The sequence below is a fragment of the Rhinopithecus roxellana genome, chromosome 14, assembly GCF_007565055.1.
Source record: "Rhinopithecus roxellana isolate Shanxi Qingling chromosome 14, ASM756505v1, whole genome shotgun sequence".
In the NCBI taxonomy this organism is placed as follows: Eukaryota; Metazoa; Chordata; class Mammalia; order Primates; family Cercopithecidae; genus Rhinopithecus; species Rhinopithecus roxellana.
Genome location: NC_044562.1, coordinates 57193887 through 57212288, shown reverse-complemented (window position 1 = coordinate 57212288; position 18402 = coordinate 57193887). Strand labels below are relative to the sequence as shown.

The window sequence follows — 18402 nt, the reverse complement described above, 5'->3', positions numbered from 1 at the left end:
TCATGTTTAGTATCGTGTGTAGTAGAGGCTTTACGTAAACACATTTTCCAGGAAGTGCCTGGCACTGTGTGAGTCTGGCGGCTGCGTGGTCAGGAGTGTAGTAGTGGCTCTAAGCCAGCCTCACAGCCCTTTCTCATTTCTCGCTCCATCCCCCGCCCCATTCATTTCCAGGCCTTTCCACGAAGAGTCCTCAGCCTTCTCCCTCCAGCCGGAAGAGCCCCCTGAGTCTGAGCCCTGCATTTCAGGTGCCTTTGGGCCCAGCTGAACAGGGCTCCTCCCCACTCCTGAGCCCTGTCCTCAGTGATGCTGGCGGATCTGGGATGGACTACGAGGAGCCGAGACACAAGGTGGGCCCCTCGAGGCTGAGAAGCTAGCAGAGGGTTGCAGGGTGGATGGACCTGTGCTCACTGTTCCTTGGGGTGGTGCTGGTGGGGACCCCAGGGTAGGGCAGGGAAGGGCCCTGCACTCACAGCCGCCCTACCAGCCTGCTGAGCAGAGAGTAGGTGCTGGGCCACCTTGCCTAGCAAAACCTTCCTGAGACTTTCCTCTTACCTCTGGGACTCCAGGTTCCTTCATACAAAAACAAGTTTCCTTGTTCATTTAGCAAACAGTTTCCTGGCACCCACAGGCTCCATGTGTCAGGCTGGATCCTGGGACTGAGTAGGCACTTCTAGCCTCCCCTACTCTTCCTTCCTTCCTACCTTCCTCATTTCTCCCTCCCTTCCTCCCTCCTTTACTCCTTTCTTCCCTCCTTGCTTGGTCAAGCTTCTACTTTAACAATTGAGTAACTGGGAGGAAAGATCTGGGTGCTAAGGGAGGGTCCACCAGGGACCCCTTTGGGTTCCGGAGAGGCTCTTGGGTGGGAGACCCCGTGGACAAGGAGGTGTCCTGGGCCAGGCGTTGGAGACAGTGGAGAAGCCACCTGTGGGGAGGGGACAGTCCTCTGCTCTTGTGGCAAGGGGAGGGGTACATGGGCCACAGGCAGGACTGAGGGTTTATGACAAAGTTGAGGCAGTGTCCCCTGTGGGTCTCCTTTTATCGAAGATGATAGGAATAAGGGCACAAACTGAGAGTCTGCAAGGAGAAAGTGACCCAGCAGAGAAGCTCGCTGCTGGCAGACACAGGGCAGCCAGGGCAGGGAGGCTGTGACCTCAGGTGGCCTCCACTCTCCCAGCCCATTGGAGTCTGCCTACAGCTACGGTTTTGCAGATGGGCCCTAAAAGAAAAGACTCAGCGTCCGGGGAGTTTGCGGAGTATATTGGGCCTGGAGTCCACAGAGAAGGGGGACACAGGGTCCCTGAGTGGCAGCTGGATGGGAAGCGGCCATGGGGCCTCTAGGAGGGAGGGAGTCAGTGCTGGTACCGGGGGAGGCGTGTCATTGTGACACCTCAGCATTCCTGCTTTGGCCTGAATTGGCCAGAGAATATTCTGTCCAAGGCCTGCCTTCCAGATGGCAGGGCTACCCGTGGGATGCTGGGACTCTCAGCAGGTGGGATGGCACAGGCAGGGCAGGCTCTTCCTTCCCTGTGCCCTGGGGTCCCCCTGGATCCCACTGGAATGGAAGGAGCCCCCTGCTCTGGAGGCAGCAAAGGATATTAAACATGCTGCTGCATGAGGCCTGAAGGTGAAGGGTGGTTCTGGGTCCTGGCAGCAAGACTGTTTCCAAAAGAGATGTCTTTTTATTTTATTTTGGAAACCTAATGACAATCTCTTTAGTTCACTGTTGCTTCGGTACAAAAACAAAAAATGGCTACCAGGCAGTCTGTTATTAAGACTAAATTTTAACTTGTAACTTTTTATATTATGAAAATCAATTGATGCTTTAGATGGTTCTATAGGGTGACAGCTTGTCACATCTGAGGATAATTGGGCTGGTGGCAAGTGGCCCTGGAAGAAGCCTGTTAGTCACGACGTGGCATGGGGCCAGCAGCATGACAAGGCCCTTTGGGATGGGGGCACCTCAGCGTCCTCACAGAGCCATGCCCTTGAGGAGTTGGTGGCTGGGTCACTGCAGAGAAAGATTCGGCAGTCCTTGGGCCCAGCCCCTGCGTGTGGGCACCTTCAGCCCTGATGTGGTGTCTCCTGCTACCTCTCCTCAATACCTGGGCTCTGGAGGGACGGCTCTGGGCTCTGCTTCAATTCTGTGTGTGTGAGCTGACATAGCCAGGCTAGTGCCCAGCACAGGTGGGCTCTGAGATGGCAAGGATGGCCCCTTCATCACCATGCAGGGGCTGCTGGTTTGACCCGGAGGTAGGTTTCCACCAGAGTACCCCTCTGTGCTGACCTCATGAACCAGTGTCTCCAGCCAGGCTGCAACAGGTTCTGGGGAGACCCCGGCCCCAGATTCACTGACGGCTCTGCTGGCAGAGCCTGGCAGACCACTCTCCTGGGGGAACAGGGGTGACACAGGGATCTGAGAACCACATGCTGCCATTGAGGTCGCCCGTCAAGCTTTTGCACTTGCACTCAGTTGCTTGGTTGTGCCAGGAGGGGCAAAGAGCTTCCCACCCTCCAGCCCACCCACGCCAGCGTGTGCCCCTCCCCAGCGCCTCCCACTTGATGCACCATTTGTTGCCTTTTTAATAGAGATTTGTGAGGATCAGCAATAGTCGAAAGGTAGGAAAGCCAAAGGTGGCAGAAGCCTCTTCCATGCTCTGCATGGGCACACAGACCCTTCCTGTGGGGACAGGTGGCGAAGTTCACAGGAATTGCACGCTCCTCTGGGGCTGTCCCTGGCCGCCCTCACATCTCTGGCCTGTAGCCCAGCTTACTGGGGCCTCAGGTTGGACATTGATCTGGAGGTGGGGGCAGAGTGGCAGCTGCTGTATTTTCTGTCCCTGAGAGTCTCCTTACGGTATTCCTTAGGCTGATGAGGCGGGGGCGGGGGCGGGGGCGGGGTGGGATGGACGGCCCTTCTCTTGGCCACTCTGCTCCCCTGACTCCCCTGTGACCCACTGGTAGCACCTGTGATGAGCAGTCTCATCAGCGACTGCTGTGGCTCTCCGATGGCGTTTGTGTCTCTGTGAGCCTCGCCCCTAGAGGAGTAGAGCTGCTCCGGGACTCGAGCATCCTGTTCCTACACAGCAACATTCAGAGTTAGGACATTGCTTTTGGACTCCATGCCCAGGTGACTGTGGCTAGGAAGTCGTCCTCCCTATACCAGACTCTCCCCCAGGGCCCAAGGCCAACAGTTTGTGGGGCATTAACATGCAACATCCCTGTCCCTCAGCTGTGTGGAGAAGGCTAGGGCCTCGCTGACCATAAACATGGGCCTCTGGGGGCGGGACCAGCTCTGACCCCAGAGAATTCACTGGGCATGTCAAGCTCAGGTGGAGAAAGGACTTCTTTCTCTCTCTTTTTTTTTTTTTTTTGAGATGGAGTCTCACTCTGCTGCCCAAGCTGGAGTGCTGTGGCCGGATCTCAGCTCACTGCAAGCTCCGCCTCCCGGATTCACGCCATTCTCCTGCCTCAGCCTCCCGAGTAGCTGGGACAACAGGCGACTGCCACCTCGCCCGGCTAATTTTTTGTATTTTTTAGTAGAGACGGGGTTTCACCATGTTAGCCAGGATGGTCTCGATCTCCTGACCTCGTGATCTGCCCATCTCGGCCTCCCAAAGTGCTGGGATTACAGGCTTGAGCCACCGCGCCCGGCCTTTTTTTTTTTTTTTTTTTTTTTTTTTTTGAGACGGAGTCTCGCTCTGTCGCCCAGGCTGGAGTGCAGTGACGCAATCTTGGCTCATTGCAAGCTCCGCCTCCCGGGTTTACGCCATTCTCCTGCCTCAGCCTCCCGAGTAGCTGGGACTACAGGCGCCCGCCACCACACCCGGCTAATTTTTTGTATTTTTAGTAGAGACGGGGTTTCACCATGTTAGCCAGGATGGTCTCAATCTCTTGACCTCGTGATCCGCCCGCCTCGGCCTCCCAAAGTGCTGGGATTACAGGCGTGAGCCACTGCGCCTGGCCAAAAAAGTCATTTTTAATATCATGAAGCTCAAAAAGAAAAAATTGAAAAAGCCTAAAGGCTGCAAAGGTGGTTCAGCTTCTCTGTGGTGAGGAGGCCATTGCACCAAGAGGTGGGGACTGAGCTGGTACACAGTGGCAGGGCTGTGGGAGCTAGGCAGGCTGCCAGCCATGGGGAAGAGCTGAGAGAACAGCAGTGGGCGTGTGTAGGACTCTGGCGGGGGAGGCACAGCACCTGGGCACTGGAGGGCTCCAGGCAGCAGCATCTTGGCGGGCTGTCCCTTCACAGCTGGCTATATCCATGGGCTCAGGACTCACGGGATAAATGTGCCTCTGTCCTCTCATCCATGAGGGGTGGACAAGCCTGCAGGCTGTGCTGAACTTCACAGCAGCACAGGGAAGAAGAGATGACCCCACATGCCAGCTCAGCTGCTTGCTCACTTGCAAACCCAGCTCCTGATATTCCTCCCAAACCTCCAGTCATGGCAGCTGGTCTTTCCCTTGGCTTAGGCCAAAAACTGCGGCAGTCACCCCTCCTGCCTCCAACCCTCACACCTTAACTCCACACTGGAATCAGGCTGGCTCAACCTTCAGAATGTGTCCAGGATCTCACCCCTCACCCCTCTGAGCCCCCCAGCCAGGGCTGTCTCACCAGCTGGTGCCGAGGTCCACTGGGAGCCCCTCTGCCCTCCTGATCTGCTCTCATCCTGGGGCCCAAGTGCATCAGCATATTCAGGTAGACCCCAAAGGGTCCAGAAGGCCCACATGGCCTGCCTTCCCCACCAGTAGCCTGTCTATTCCCTCTTACCTCCCCACCTTGCTCCAGCCGCTTGATCTCTGACCTGCCCCACGGGCTGACCTGTCCGCTTGAGTGAGGCTGTGGCCTGCCGCATCCCCCAGCCTCCAGCCCCTCTGCTCTGCGTTATGTCTTGTACAGCCCTCTGTGCTGCGATGTGTGACTGTGTGTGTTGCTTCTTGCCTGTCTTCTCCTGGTAGGACACCCTCACAGGGGAAGGGGGCAGTGTCCAGGCCCCTGTTCGGAGCTGACACCTGCTCCATGGATATTTGCACGGCCCACCTGCCCTGAAGCTGGCCACAGTCTGGTGGTGGGGCAGGCAAGCTGCCAGGGTAGAGCAGGATCATGGTTTCTGGGCAGTGGGAAAGGATGGAGAAGAGGCTGTTAAGTTGCACCTCAACAGAGGGCGGCTCTTGGAGGGTTCAGGGTGGGGAGAGGCCCTTCAGGGACAGGACCCAGTGCCTGCCGAGGCCATCATGAGGCATGTGCTTTGCCAGGAACACTGTGTTGGGTGAGGTGTAGAGGGTCCCCCACAGCCAGCTTGCCTGCTCGGCGCCAGCACCTTGGGCAAAGATAGCCCTGCTGGCTATAGGAGTGCTCGGGGCTGGGCTATCTCCAGCAGGGCACAGAAAACGGCCTGGGGTATGGTCCACATCTGCATCAGGAAGTGCACCGGCAAGCCTGGCGCTCTGACGCAGGCACACTTAGAATGCACACTGTTTGCTCTTTTTAATGACTTTTGTATGGGTTAGGTTTAATAATTTATAAGCACACACACACTCATGGACCTGTGTCTGCTGACCAGCCGTGCCACTGGCAGTGATATATAAAAAATGATTTTATCACAAAACCAATAATAAATTTCAGCCCTGTTTACATATGGTGATATTTGAACAGCAATTCTTTTCTCCAAAAGAATAACAGGATTATGTTTTTACTCAGGGATAAATCCCTTCAGAAGTTGAAGATGAAAACCCCGTGACGATGTTAACTTGGGCAGAAGAAAGCAAACATTACAGACTTCAGGCTGCCTGAACATGGGAGGGTCCCGTGTCCCATGGATGCACACTTACAGCTCTCTGCTTCTTTCAGCGCGTGCCTGCAGACGAGGCCTACTTCATAGTCAAGGAGATTCTCGCTACAGAACGAACATACCTGAAGGATTTAGAAGTTATTACCGTGGTACGAAAGTCCTTGATTACTTTTTTTTTAAAATAAATCTCTCATCTGAACTCAGAGAAATATTTTTGTTTGTTTGTTTGTTTTTGAGATGGAGCCTCACTCTGTCACCCAGGCTGGAGTGCATGGCGTGATCTCAGCTCACTGCAACCTCCGCCTCTTGGATTCAAGTGATTCTTCTGCCTCAGCCTCCCTAGTAGCTGGGATTATAGGTGCCCACCACCACACCCAGCTAATTTTGTTTATTTAGTAGAAGTGGGGTTTCACCATGTTGGCCAGGCTGGTCCCAAACTCCTGACCTCAAGTGATCTGCCCAAAGTGCTGGGATTACACGTGTGAGCCACTGCGCCCAGCCAAAAATATCTCTTGATAATCATGAGACTTGGTATGTATATATTTTTGTTAAATATATCTGCCTTAAAACATTTATTCTAAGTCCAGTCAGAACATTAGATCCAAGTTTTTTTTTTTTTTTTTTTTTTTTTTTTTTTTTTTTTTTTTTTTTTTGAGACGGAGTCCCGCTCTGTCGCCCAGGCTGGAGTGCAGTGGCCAGATCTCAGCTCACTGCAAGCTCCTCCTCCCGGGTTTACGCCATTCTCCTGCCTCAGCCTCCCGAACAGCTGGGACCACAGGCGCCCGCCACCTCGCCCGGCTAGTTTTTTGTATTTTTTAGTAGAGACGGGGTTTCACGGTGTTAGCCGGGATGGTCTCGATCTCCTGACCTCGTGATCCACCCGTCTCGGCCTCCCAAAGTGCTGGGATTACAGGCTTGAGCCACCGCGCCCGGCCTGGATCCAAGTTTTTGTGAAGCTATAAAGCTGCAAAGTGTCCATTTGAAACTTTTGATGTAGGATAGTTTCATTATATTTGATCAACAAAGAGGATAGCTGTACGGCTGATCTGAACCCTCTTTGTAGGCGGTGACTGGAGGGTCATTGCTGGGTGTCCTATGGCTACAGGCCCTCAGGGGCACAGTTTCTCAGTCCCCAACAAGAGCCATGCCTCCCATCACACCGCACTCTTCCCACAGTGGTTCCGCAGCGCAGTGGTGAAGGAGGACGCCATGCCTGCGACTCTGATGACACTGCTCTTCTCCAACATCGATCCCATCTATGAGTTCCACAGAGGCTTCCTGCGCGAGGTGGAGCAGAGGCTGGCACTCTGGTAACACCCCTTCGGCCCCCAGGTCTTGGACCCCCACACAGGAGACTCCCACACCAACTCATCATCACAGCTCTTAGGAGCTTCCCAGCTTCAGAAACTAATTCAGAAGAGCCGTTTTTTCACTGGAGTATATTTTTAGGAGCCTGTGGAGAGGTACAGATATAATAATACCCTTTATTCACCCTCTTCCAGAAAAGAGAGTGCAAGGAGCAAGTTAAAAATAGAAGATCCCTTTTTGCCTGGTTACCGTCTATTTTAGAGAATGGCCAGACACGTGATAGTAGCTTCCATCCCGGGCAGGCCCTGCCCTGTGGCCTCTTCCACCTCAGAGCTTCACAACCTTCTTGCAGCTGGAACCAGGGCAACTGTCACCCTGCATCAGATTGCAGTGCCTTCTGCAAGCTTTCACCATGTTTAGAACGACTTTGTTTCTTTTTACTCAGGGAAGGGCCCTCCAAAGCCCACACAAAAGGCGGCCATCAACGAATCGGGGACATCCTGCTCAGGAACATGGTCCAGTTAAAGGTAGGCTGCATGGTGACTGCTGCCTACACAAGTGCTGTTAATGGGAGCAAAACCACGGTCCCGAAGCTGAGGCCCCTCAGAACAGCATCCCGTCAGAAAAGGGTCCCCTCAGAACAGGATCCCCTTCAGAGTAGGGTCTCCTCAAAGCAGTGTCCCCCCAGACCAAGGTCCCCCTCAGAGCAGTCTCCTCAGAACAGGGTCCCCTCAGAGCAGGGTCCCCTCAGAACAGGATCCCCCCAGACCAGGGTCCCCCTCAGAGCAGGGTCTCCTCAAAACAAGGTTTCCTTAGAGCAGGGTCACCCTCAGAGTGGGGTCTTCTCAAAACAGGGGCCCCCTCAGAGCTGGGTTCCCCTCAGAGCAGGGGCCCCCTCAGGGCAGGGTATCCTCAGAACAGCATCCCCTCAGAGCAGGGGACCCCCCAAAACAGGGGCCCCCTCAGAAAAGGATCTCCTCAGAACAGGGTCCATCTCAGAACAGGATCGTACTCAAATCAGGGTGCCCCCAGAGCAGGGTTTCCCCAGAGCAGGGCCCTCTCAGAACAGGATCTTCTCAGAATAGCATCCCCCTGAGGCTCTCAGAAGAGCGTTCCCTCAGAGTAAAGTTCCCTCAAAACAGAGTCCTTCTCAGAGCAGCAGCCCCCTCAGAACAGGGTCCCCTTTGAGCATCATTCCCATTAGAACAAGGTTGCCCCGGAACAGCATCACCCTCCGAACAGGGGCTCCTCAGAACTGCATCTTCCTCAGAACAGGATCCTACTCAGGGCAGGGTCCTGCTCTGGATGGGGTCTCCCTCAGAATCTTGTTTCCCTCAGAAAAGAGTCTGGCTCAGGGCACTGTCCAGGCGCCCATCAGGACACTGATTCCCTCGGAATGAGTTCCCTCCTCACCACATCCCCCTCAATAAGGGCTCTCCAAGAATAGGATGCCCCTGGAAACAGCATACCCCTCACAACAGGGTCCCCCAGAACATGGTCTCCCTCCAGTCAGAACTACCCCCAAAACAGACTCCACCTGAAAACATGGTTTGCCTTAGATCATGGCCCTTACCAGTCCCAGAACATCATTCTCTTCAGAACCTTTTTCTCCACTGATGAGCATTCCCTTGAGGACAGTGTCCCCATTTCCATCAGGACAGGACTCCCCCAGAACAGTGTTCACCTCAGGGCAGGATTCTCTCCCAGAACATTGTCCTCCTCAGAATGGGTCCCCCGAGAACAGCATCCTCTTCAGAACAGGGCCTCCCTCAGATCAGGGTTCCCCACAGAACAGAGTCTTCCTCAGAACATCATTCTCAGGACAGAGTCTCCCCTCCCCAGGACAGGACCCTCACTGTGTCCCACAGAGCCAACTGCAGCCCTCCCATCCTCAGTTCTTCCTCTGTCCAGTGAGGAGACGGCCCTGATCCACTCAGTGCATGTAGTATGAGGCCAGTTAGTGATGCACATAGCAGTGACTCTAGTTGGAATGAGGTACAGGTCACATGGCATCTGAGACGGGTTGAGATGCATTCCTTGGAGGCTACAAAGCCCCCACTGGCGCATGCTGGGCCACCAGTCAGTTTGCCCTGTGGGGATTTCCAGCCGGCGCCTGCCATCAAGGAAAACAGGCCAGTCTCCCCCTGGACCCCTACATCTCACCTAAAGGCCTCACTCTTGCACCTCCACAGGAGTTTACCAGCTACTTCCAAAGACATGACGAGGTCCTAACAGAACTGGAAAAGGCTACCAAACGCTTTAAGAAGTTGGAGGCGGTGTATAAGGAGTTCGAGCTGCAGAAGGTCTGCTACTTGCCTCTCAACACGTTCCTGCTGAAGCCCATCCAGCGGCTGCTGCACTACCGCCTGCTGCTGCGACGCCTGTGTGGACACTACACTCCCGGTCACCATGACTATGCTGACTGCCATGGTGAGTGTGGGTGCGGCCCTGCATCTCGAGGATCAGATCAGTGGCTGGGAGGCAGGGGCGGCTTTGCCAGACCTGAAGACTTCCTTCACTGGGAAGCGCAGGAGTCCACCCCATTAGGGCCTGGACCACAGTGGTCAGTACTGGCCCTGGCCTTGCGTCCCGTCTCCTCTGGCTGCTGGCAGAGGTCAGGTCCCACGCTACACCAGGTCTCTGCCTATTCTGCTCCTCCACCCTCAGGCAAGGCCCTGCCCATCTCCACTTCTGAGACCCCTGATTGCCCTGCAGGGGTCACAGGGCATGCTTCTGCTGGGGACCGCAAAGCCCCCACAAGTACACTGGGGAATGGGGTGCAACACCCAGAGCAACCTGCTGCCTATGGATGTTTCTGTCCTGGAGGCCATGGCTCTAAAACATACAAAAGATTGGGCCAAGGTGACCTGTTAGAAGTTTTTAACATAGACAGCCTTTGTAATTTTTGATGTTTATTAAAGGGACAAAAGAGTAAACTGATCTTTTTAATCTAAAAATATGATTTCTAATTTTATTGTAAATTTAATCCCCTTTTCTGAGGTGACTCAGTCATGAGGGGGACACTGCTCTAATGGGGACCTATTCTGATGGGGATGTGGTCTGATGGGAACTTTATGCTCATCAGGAAGTTTTTTGTTTTTGTTTATATTTTTTTTGTTTTTTGTTTTTTGAGATGGAGTCTCCCTCTGTCGCCCAGTGGCGCGATCTTGGCTCACTGCAAGCTCCACCTCCTGGGTTCACACCATTCTCCTGCCACAGCCTCTCCAGTAACTGGGACTACAGGTGCCCGCCACCACACCAGGCTAATTTTTTTGCATTTTTAGTAGAGACGGGGTTTCACTGTGTTAGCCAGGATGGTCTTGATCTCCTGACCTCATGATCTGCCCTCCTCAGCCTCCCAAAGTGCTGGGATTACAGGTGTGAGCCACCACACCCAGACTTTTTTTTTTTTTTTTTTTTTTTTTGAGATTTAGCTTCACTCTTGTCGCCCAGGCTGGAGTTCAATGGCGCAATCTTGGCTTACTGCAATCTCCTCTTCCCAGGTTCAAGTGATTCTCCTGCCTCAGCCACCCGAGTAGCCAGGATTATAGGTGCCCGCCGCCACACCAAGCTAATTTTTATATTTTTAGTAGAAACAGGGTTTCACCATGTTGGCCAGGCTGGTCTTGAACTCCTGACCTCGTAATCCGCCTGCCTTAGCCTCCGAAAGTGCTGGGATTACAGGTGTGAGCCACCACATCAGGATGTTTTTACAAGTAAATTTTATCATTGTCATTAAAAATAGATGAAAAAATACTTAGCATTTCCTCTAGCTGGTTTCCCATAGCCATGAATGGATATAAATAAGGATGCTTTCTAATTAGCAAGAAATAGAATGGATCATACAGTGTTGATGATTCTCTTTCTTTTCATTCTAAAAGAAAATGTTTCATGTTTGCTAAAAAGAAGGACAAAATTATAGAAAACATTTTCAAACATTTTAAGGAAAACATGAAATAACCACACCATATTTAAAATGTTTCTCGTTGTCAGTCATTATACCACAGTAGTTAGGTAGGCAGAGTGCTGGAGCAGAGGGTGGCCTGGACCCCGGGCGACCAGCGAAGACATGCCATGGAGAAGACTGGGGCCCAGGTTCTGGCCACGTCTACCATGTGCTTGAGGGACATAGGATTTTGGAGGGATTCCTGTACCTCACGACAGGTTCCTCATCAGTAAAATTTATAGACTGGTGCAAAACCTCTGTGAAGCTGTGTTTGTGAAAGTGCTTTGAGGTTGTCAATTCAACAGAACATTGATAACCATCAGCCTCCCTAGGTTTGCTTCATACCTCAGCCATCTCTGGAGAGCAGTGAGAGCCCAGTTGATGAAACATTCTCAGCTGACACTATGGCAGGCTCCTTTCCCTCCATGACCCCACTCCCCAAATGTGGGACACAGGAATGCTTGTCAAGAAGGGCCTTCTTCAAAAATGGCCTTTGGTGTACAAATGTTACCAGCCTCTTGGTCTTCCTGAGAACTTGAATAGAACTCTCTTGGACAAAAGGGAGTACATTTGTTGGGGCTGACAGAAGCCAGCCTTGCAATTTTATTTATCCTTCATTTTGATGAGAGTTTCCAAGGGTGCTGGATGTTAAGTGTATGTTGTTGATTTGTTCTATCACGCACCTGCTCTGCCTGCTGCTGTGGGGGAACCTGTTCTGAGGGGGACCCTTTTCTGAGGTACTCAGTTACAAGGGGATGTGGCTTTCAGGGGGTTCTGTTCTGATGGGGATGTGTTCTGAAGGGATCTTGGACTGAGGGGAACCCAGTTCTGAGGGGACCCAGTTCTAAGGAGGACACTGCTCTGAGGAGATTCTATTCTAAGGGGACCATGGTTGGAGGTGGACTCTGTTCTGAAGGGGACAGTGTTCTGAGGGGGGACTCTGTTTTGAGGGAAACACTACTCTAAGAGAACCTTCTTCTGAGGGGGACCCTTTTTTGAGGGGAACACTGTTCTGAGGGGGACCCTTTTCTGAGGGGACTCAGTTATGAGGAAGACACTGCTGTCTGGGGGTCCTGTTCTGATGGGGATGCGCTCTGAGGGGATCTTGGACTGAAGGGGACCCTGCTCTGAGGGGTCCATACTCTGAGGAGACTCTATTCTGTGGGGACCCTGTTCTTAGGAGGATACTGCTCTGTGGGGACTCTGCTCTCAGGTGGATGCTGCTCTCAGGGGACCCTGTTCTGAAGAGACGCTGTTCACAGGGGATGCTCTGAGAGGACCTTGTTTTGAGGAGACCCTATTCAGAGGGGAACCCTGTTCTGGGTGCTCACTACCCTGATGGGACTCTTATGTGAGGGGAATGTTATTCTGAGGGGAACACTACCCTGAGAGGATCTTGTTCTAAGGGGGGAATAGTGTCATGGGGGCACATGTTCTGAGGAGGATGCTGTTCTGAAGGGGAACCTGTTCTGTGGGGGATTCTGCTCTGACAAGGACCCTGTTCTGAAGAGACCCTGTTCTGAGGAGGATTCTGTTCTGAGGGGTCTCTGTTCTGAGGGGGGTCCTGTTTTGAGGGGGATGCTTTTCTGAGGGGACCCTGTTATAAAGGGATACTGTTCTGAGGGGACCCTGTTCCGAGCGGGATGCCATTCTGAGGGGACCCTGTTCTGCGGGGGATACTGTTCTGAGGGGGATGCTGTTGTGAGGGGACCCTGTTCTGTGGGGGATTTTATTCTGTGAGGACCCTGTTCTATGGGGACCTGTTCTGCGGGGGATACTGTTCTGAGGGGGATGGTGTTGTGAGGGGATGCTGTTCTGAGGGGACCCTGTTTTGTGGGGATCCTGTTCTGTGGAAACCCTGTTCTAAGGGGGATGCTGTTCTAAGGGGACCTTGTTCTATGGAGGATTTGATTCTGTGAGGACTCTGTTCTGTGGGGACCCTGTTCCCCTGTTCTGAGGGGGTTGCTGGTTTTTTTTGTTTTGTTTTGTTTTTTGAGACGGAGTCTCGCTCTGTAGCCCAAGCTGGAGTGCAGTGGTGCGATCTCAGCTCACTGCAAGCTCCGCCTCCCGGGTTCCCGGGTTCACGTCATTCTCCTGCCTCAGCCCCCTGAGTAGCTGAGACTACAGGCGCCGCCACCACGCCCGGTTAATTTTTTTGTATTTTTAATAGAGATGGGGTTTTACCATGTTAGCCAGGGTGGTCTCGATCTCCTGATCTCATGATCCGCCCGCCTCAGCCTCCCAAAGTGCTGGGATTACAGGCGTGAGCCACCGTGCCCAGCCGGGGTTGCTGTTCTAAGGCAACTCTGTTCTGTGGGGCATCTTGTTCTGTGAGGATGCTGTTCTGAAGGGAACCCGTTCTGTCGAGATCCTGTTCTGAGAGGACCGTGTTCTGTGGGGACTCTGTTCTGAGGGAACCCTGTTCCTAAGGTATCCTGTTCTGAGGTGCCCCTGTTCTGTGGGGATTCTGTTCCGTGGAGGCCCTATTCTGAGGGTAGTGCTGTTTTGAGGGGACTGTTTTCTGAGGGGACCTTGTTGTTAGGGGGATCCTGTTCTGAGAGGGATGCTGTTCTATGGGGACCCTGTTCTGAGGGGACTGTGTTCTGTAGGGAACCTCTTCTGCAGGGACCCTGTTCTGAGGGGATTATGTTCTGTGGTGATCCTGTTCTGAAGGGATCCTGTTGTGAGGGGGATGCTGTTTTGAGGGGAACCCTGTTCTGTGGGGACACTGTTCTGAGAAGACCATGTTCCGAGGGGGATGCCATTTTGAGGGGATCCTGTTCTGTGGGGATTCTGTTCTGTGAAGATCCTATTCTGAGGGTAGTGCTGTTTTGAGGGGACACTGTTCTGAGGGGAACCTGTTCTTGGGGGATCCTGTTCTGAGGGGGATGCTGTTCCATGGGAACCCTGTTCTGAGGGGACCATGTTCTGTGGGGAACCTCTTCTGTGGGGACTCTGTTCTGTGGGGGACCCTGTTCTGAGGGGAACCCTATTCTGAGGGGATTCTGTTCTGTGGTGATCCTGTTCTGAAGGAATCCTGCTTGGATTCCTTGAGATACGGTTCTCAGAGGAACCTGTTCTGTGGGGATTCTGTTGTGTGGGGGATGCTGTTCTGAGGGGGATCCTGTTCTGAGGAGGGTGCTGTTTTGAGGGGACCCTGTTCTGAGGGAGATTCTTTTCTGTGGGGACCCTGTTCTGAGGGGACCCTGTTCTGTGGTGTTCTGTGGGGATTCTGATCTGAAGGGACCCTGTTCTGTGGGGCATCTCATTCTGTGAGGACCCTGTTCTGTGGGGAACCTGTTCTGGGAGGACCTTGTTCTGAAGGGAATGCTATTCTGAGGAGACCATGTTGTGTAGAGATTTTGTTCTGTGTAGATGCTGCTCTGAGAGTGATGCTGTTTTGATGGGACTCTGTTCTGAGGGGACCCTATTCTGAGGGGGATGCTGTTCTGAGGGAAATCCTGTTGTGAGGGGAAACTATTCTGAGGGGGATGCTATTCTGAGGGGACCCTGTTCTGTGGGGGATCCAATTCTTTGAGAACCCTGTTCTGAGGGAGATTCTCTTCTGTGGGGACCCTGTTCTGTGGGGATTCTGTTCTGAAGGGACCCTGTTCTGTGGGGCATCTCGTTCTGTGAGGACCCTGTTCTGTGAGGATTCTGTTCTGAGGGGACCCTGTTGTGAAGGGAATGCTATTCTGAAGAGACTGTGTTCTGTGGGGTTTTGTTCTGTGTAGACCCTGTTCTGAGGAGACCCTGATCTGAGGGTGATCCTGTTTTGAGGGGACTCTGTTCTGAGGGGGATGCTGTTCTTAGGGGACCCTGTTCTGTGGGGATCCTATTCTGAGAGGACCCTGTTCTAAAGGGATCCTGTTCTGAGGGAATGCTGTTCTGAGGGAAACCTGTTCTGTGGGGATTGCTGTTCTGAAGGGACCCTGTTCTGTGCAGCATCCTGTTCTGTGAGGACCATTCTATTGAGAACCTGTTTTGTAGTGAACATGTTTTGATGGGGATCCTGTTCTAAGGGGACCCTATTTTGAAGGGATCCTGTTCTGAGGGGCCCCGGTTCTATGGGGATTCTGTTTTGTGGAGACCTTATTCTGAGAGGAGTGATGTTTTGAGGGGACCCTGTTTTCAGGGGGGTACTGTTCTGAGGAGGGTGCTGTCTGTGGGGACCCTGTTCTGAGGGGGACCCTGTTCTGAGCGGGATCCTGTTCTGAGAGGACACTTCTGAGGGGAATGCTGTTCTGAGGGGATTCTGTTCTGTGGTGATCCTGTTCTGAAGGGACTCTGGTCTGAGGGAGATGCTATTCTCAGGGGACCCAGTTCTGTGGGGATTCTGCTCTGAAGGGCTCCTGTTCTAAAGGCATCCTGTTCTGTGGGGGATGGTATTCTCAAGGGACCCTGTTCTATGGGTACCCTGTTCTAAGAAGACCCTGTTCTGAGGGGAATGCTGTTCTGAGGGGACTGTGTTCTATAGGGATCCTCTTCTGAGAGGACCCTGTTCTGAGGGGGATGTTGTTCTGAGGGGACCCTGTTCTGAGAGTATCCTATTCTGAGGGGAATGCCATTGTGAGGGGATCCTGTTCTGTGGGGATTCTGTTCTATGGAGATCCGGTTCTGAGGGGACCCTGTTTTGTGCAGATTCTGTTTGGAAGGAATCTTTTTCTGAGGGGCATACTGTTCTGAAGAGACCTTGTTCTGTGGGGCATCCTTTTCTGTGGGGATTCTGTTCTGTAGAGGTTGTTTGTGGGGACCCTGTTCTGTGGGGATTCTGTTCTGAGGGAGACCCTGATCTGACGGATCCTGTTTTGAGGGGGACACGGTTCTGAGTGGACCCTGTTCTGAGGAGGATGCTGTTCTGAGGGGAACGTGTTCTGAGGGAGATTCGGTTCTGAGTGGACCCTGTTCTGAGGAGGATGCTGTTCTGAGGGGAACGTGTTCTGAGGGAGATTCGGTTCTGAGTGGACCCTGTTCTGAGGAGGATGCTGTTCTGAGGGGAACGTGTTCTGAGGGAGATTCTGTTCTGTGGGGACCCTGTTCTCAGGGGGATTCTGTTCAGAGAGGACCGTGTTCTGTGGGGTATTCTGTTCTGTCAGGACTCTGTTCTGAGGAGGATTCTGTTCTGTGGGGACCCTGTTCTGTGGGGAACTTCTTCTATGGGGATACTGTTCTGAGGGGACCCTATTCTGAATGGGATGCTGTTCTGTGAGGACCCTGTACTGAGAGGGATCCTGTTCTGAGGGGACCCTGTTTTGAGGGGGATGCTGTTGTGAGGGGACCCTATTCTGAGGGGGATGCTATTCTGAGAGGTCCCTGTTCTGAAGGGATCCTTTTCTGTGGGGACCCTGTTCTCAGGGGGATGCTGCTCTATGTGGCCTCTGTTCTGAGGGTGATGCAGTTCTGAGGGGACCCTGTTCTGAGGGCTTTATATTCTCTGGGGACCCTATTCTGAGGTGGATGCTGTTCTGTGGGGATCCTGTTCTGTGAGGACCTTTTTTCTGAGGGGACCCTGTTCTACGGGGGATTCTGTTCGGTGGGCATCCTGTGCTATATGGATTCTGTTCTGTGAGGACCCTTTTCTGATGGTGACACCGCTGTATAGTGACCCTGTTCTGAGGGGACCCTTTTCTGAGTGAGATGCTGTTCTGAAGGGACCCTCTTCTGAGGGGACCGTGTTCTGAGGGGACCCTGTTCTGTGGGGGATGCTATTCTATGGGGTCCCTGTTCTGAGGGGGACCCTTTTCTGAGGGGACCCTGTTCTGCAGTGGACACTGCTCTGTGGAGACCCTGTTCTGCGGGTTCTGTGGAGAATATCAAGGCAGATCAGGTGATGTATAGGATCATTATCATGCCATCAGGTCCAAAACGTGTCCTGAGCTTCCAGCAGCTGCCAGTACCTACCGAGGTGCAGCACAGCGTCCATGTGGCGGTCAGGCTCCCAGCCCTGCACTCTGTGGAGTCAGCATTTGAGGGCAGGGTGGCACTGGTGCTTGTTTGAGTGGACTCAAGCAGCCATGCAGTGAATGGGCATGGCATGATGAGTCTCTGCCTGACATGGTGTCTGGAAGGACGGGCTCAGACCCAAGTGCTTGAGGGATGGCCAGCCTGGGAGAGCCAGGGTTTGGGGTCAGGAACTTAGAAATCTGCACAGAGCAATAGGGTTGGTAGCTACCAAGACCTATGCTGGATTCACTGAAGTTCTTCCTTGTTTTCAGTGTCATGCAGGTGTCTTTGACGGAAAGTGAATTTTGTCAGTCAATTTTGTTTGTCAATGATGATCTCTTCACGTACTTCATTCTTTTCTGACTTTATCCTCTGAAAGCTGTAAGGGACTGCTGTCACCCCCACTGGAAAGGATAAAGCTGGAACAGTCAGGTGACTTCATGCTAACAAATCTTCCCAGGGCTAGAGCTGAGCACTGGGCAGTGCTGGGTGAGGGGTGTGGACCTTGTCATGGAGAAGCTTTGTGGCCAGGAAGTAAGAGGGAGTCATGATAGAAACAAGGGAGAAGGTGGCCGGGCATGGTGGGTCACGCCTGTAATCCCAGCATTTTGGGAGGCCAAGGCAAGTAGATCATCTGATGTCAGGAGTGGGAGAAGAGCCTGGCCAACATGGTGAAACCCTGTCTCTACTAAAAATACAAAAAATTAGCCAGGAGTTGTGGTGGGCATCTGTAGTCCCAGCTCCTTGGGAGGCTGAGGCACAAGAATTGCTTGAACTTGAGAGGCGGAGGCTTCAGTGAGCCAAAATCGTGTCACTGCACTCTAGCCTGGGAGACAAACCCTGTCTCAAAAAATAATAATAATTAATTAATTAATTAATAAAAAGAAAGAAGGGGGAAGGTGGTCCCCATGAGTGATTCCAGCAAGGAGGATGCAGACCCTGTGCTCCAGGCATCATCAGAGGTGGGAGCAGTGTCAGCTACACTACGCCACCACTCTCAGCATGGGCCTCAGAGCTGGGCAGACTACTCTTGGTATAACTTTGTGTTTTAAGTTTCCTGTCCAGATTATAAACTTTCTCTTACCTTTGCTTGAACTATAAGATTAGTATCCGTTCCTAGTTAACAGAGAAAATTACAATTGCTTTGAAGATGCAAATCATTTAGCCTTTAAAGTACAATAAATCATTTTCCTTTAAGAGCAAATACTGCCTTACCCATAACATTAAATCATTATTTACAAAGCCTATCATTTTTGCCAAACCAGAATATGGGCTGGCCAACAGTTTGGGTTGAACAACCTGAAGGCCTCAGGGGTATCTGCAGGAGCAGGCACCTGGTGGCTGCACATGGTAGGCAGCAGTCCTTATAAGTCCCACAAGGCAGGGATCCCCAGCACCCCTGGCCATGGACTAGTA

At 52.7% G+C, this 18402-nt stretch overlaps 1 protein-coding gene across 5 annotated transcripts in view; it reads left to right on the top strand.

The window, feature by feature from the left end:
* The window catches only part of FARP2 (FERM, ARH/RhoGEF and pleckstrin domain protein 2), a 145224-nt gene that overhangs the window by 106547 nt on the left and 20275 nt on the right, over positions 1-18402 (top strand). For all 5 annotated transcript variants that reach the window (XM_010376991.2, XM_030915992.1, XM_030915993.1 and 2 more), the window contains exons 14-18: positions 172-347; positions 5849-5938; positions 6966-7099; positions 7543-7624; positions 9290-9527. In XM_010376991.2, the coding sequence (XP_010375293.2) occupies positions 172-347; positions 5849-5938; positions 6966-7099; positions 7543-7624; positions 9290-9527 (720 nt within the window). The remainder of the gene's footprint in view (positions 1-171; positions 348-5848; positions 5939-6965; positions 7100-7542; positions 7625-9289; positions 9528-18402) is intronic.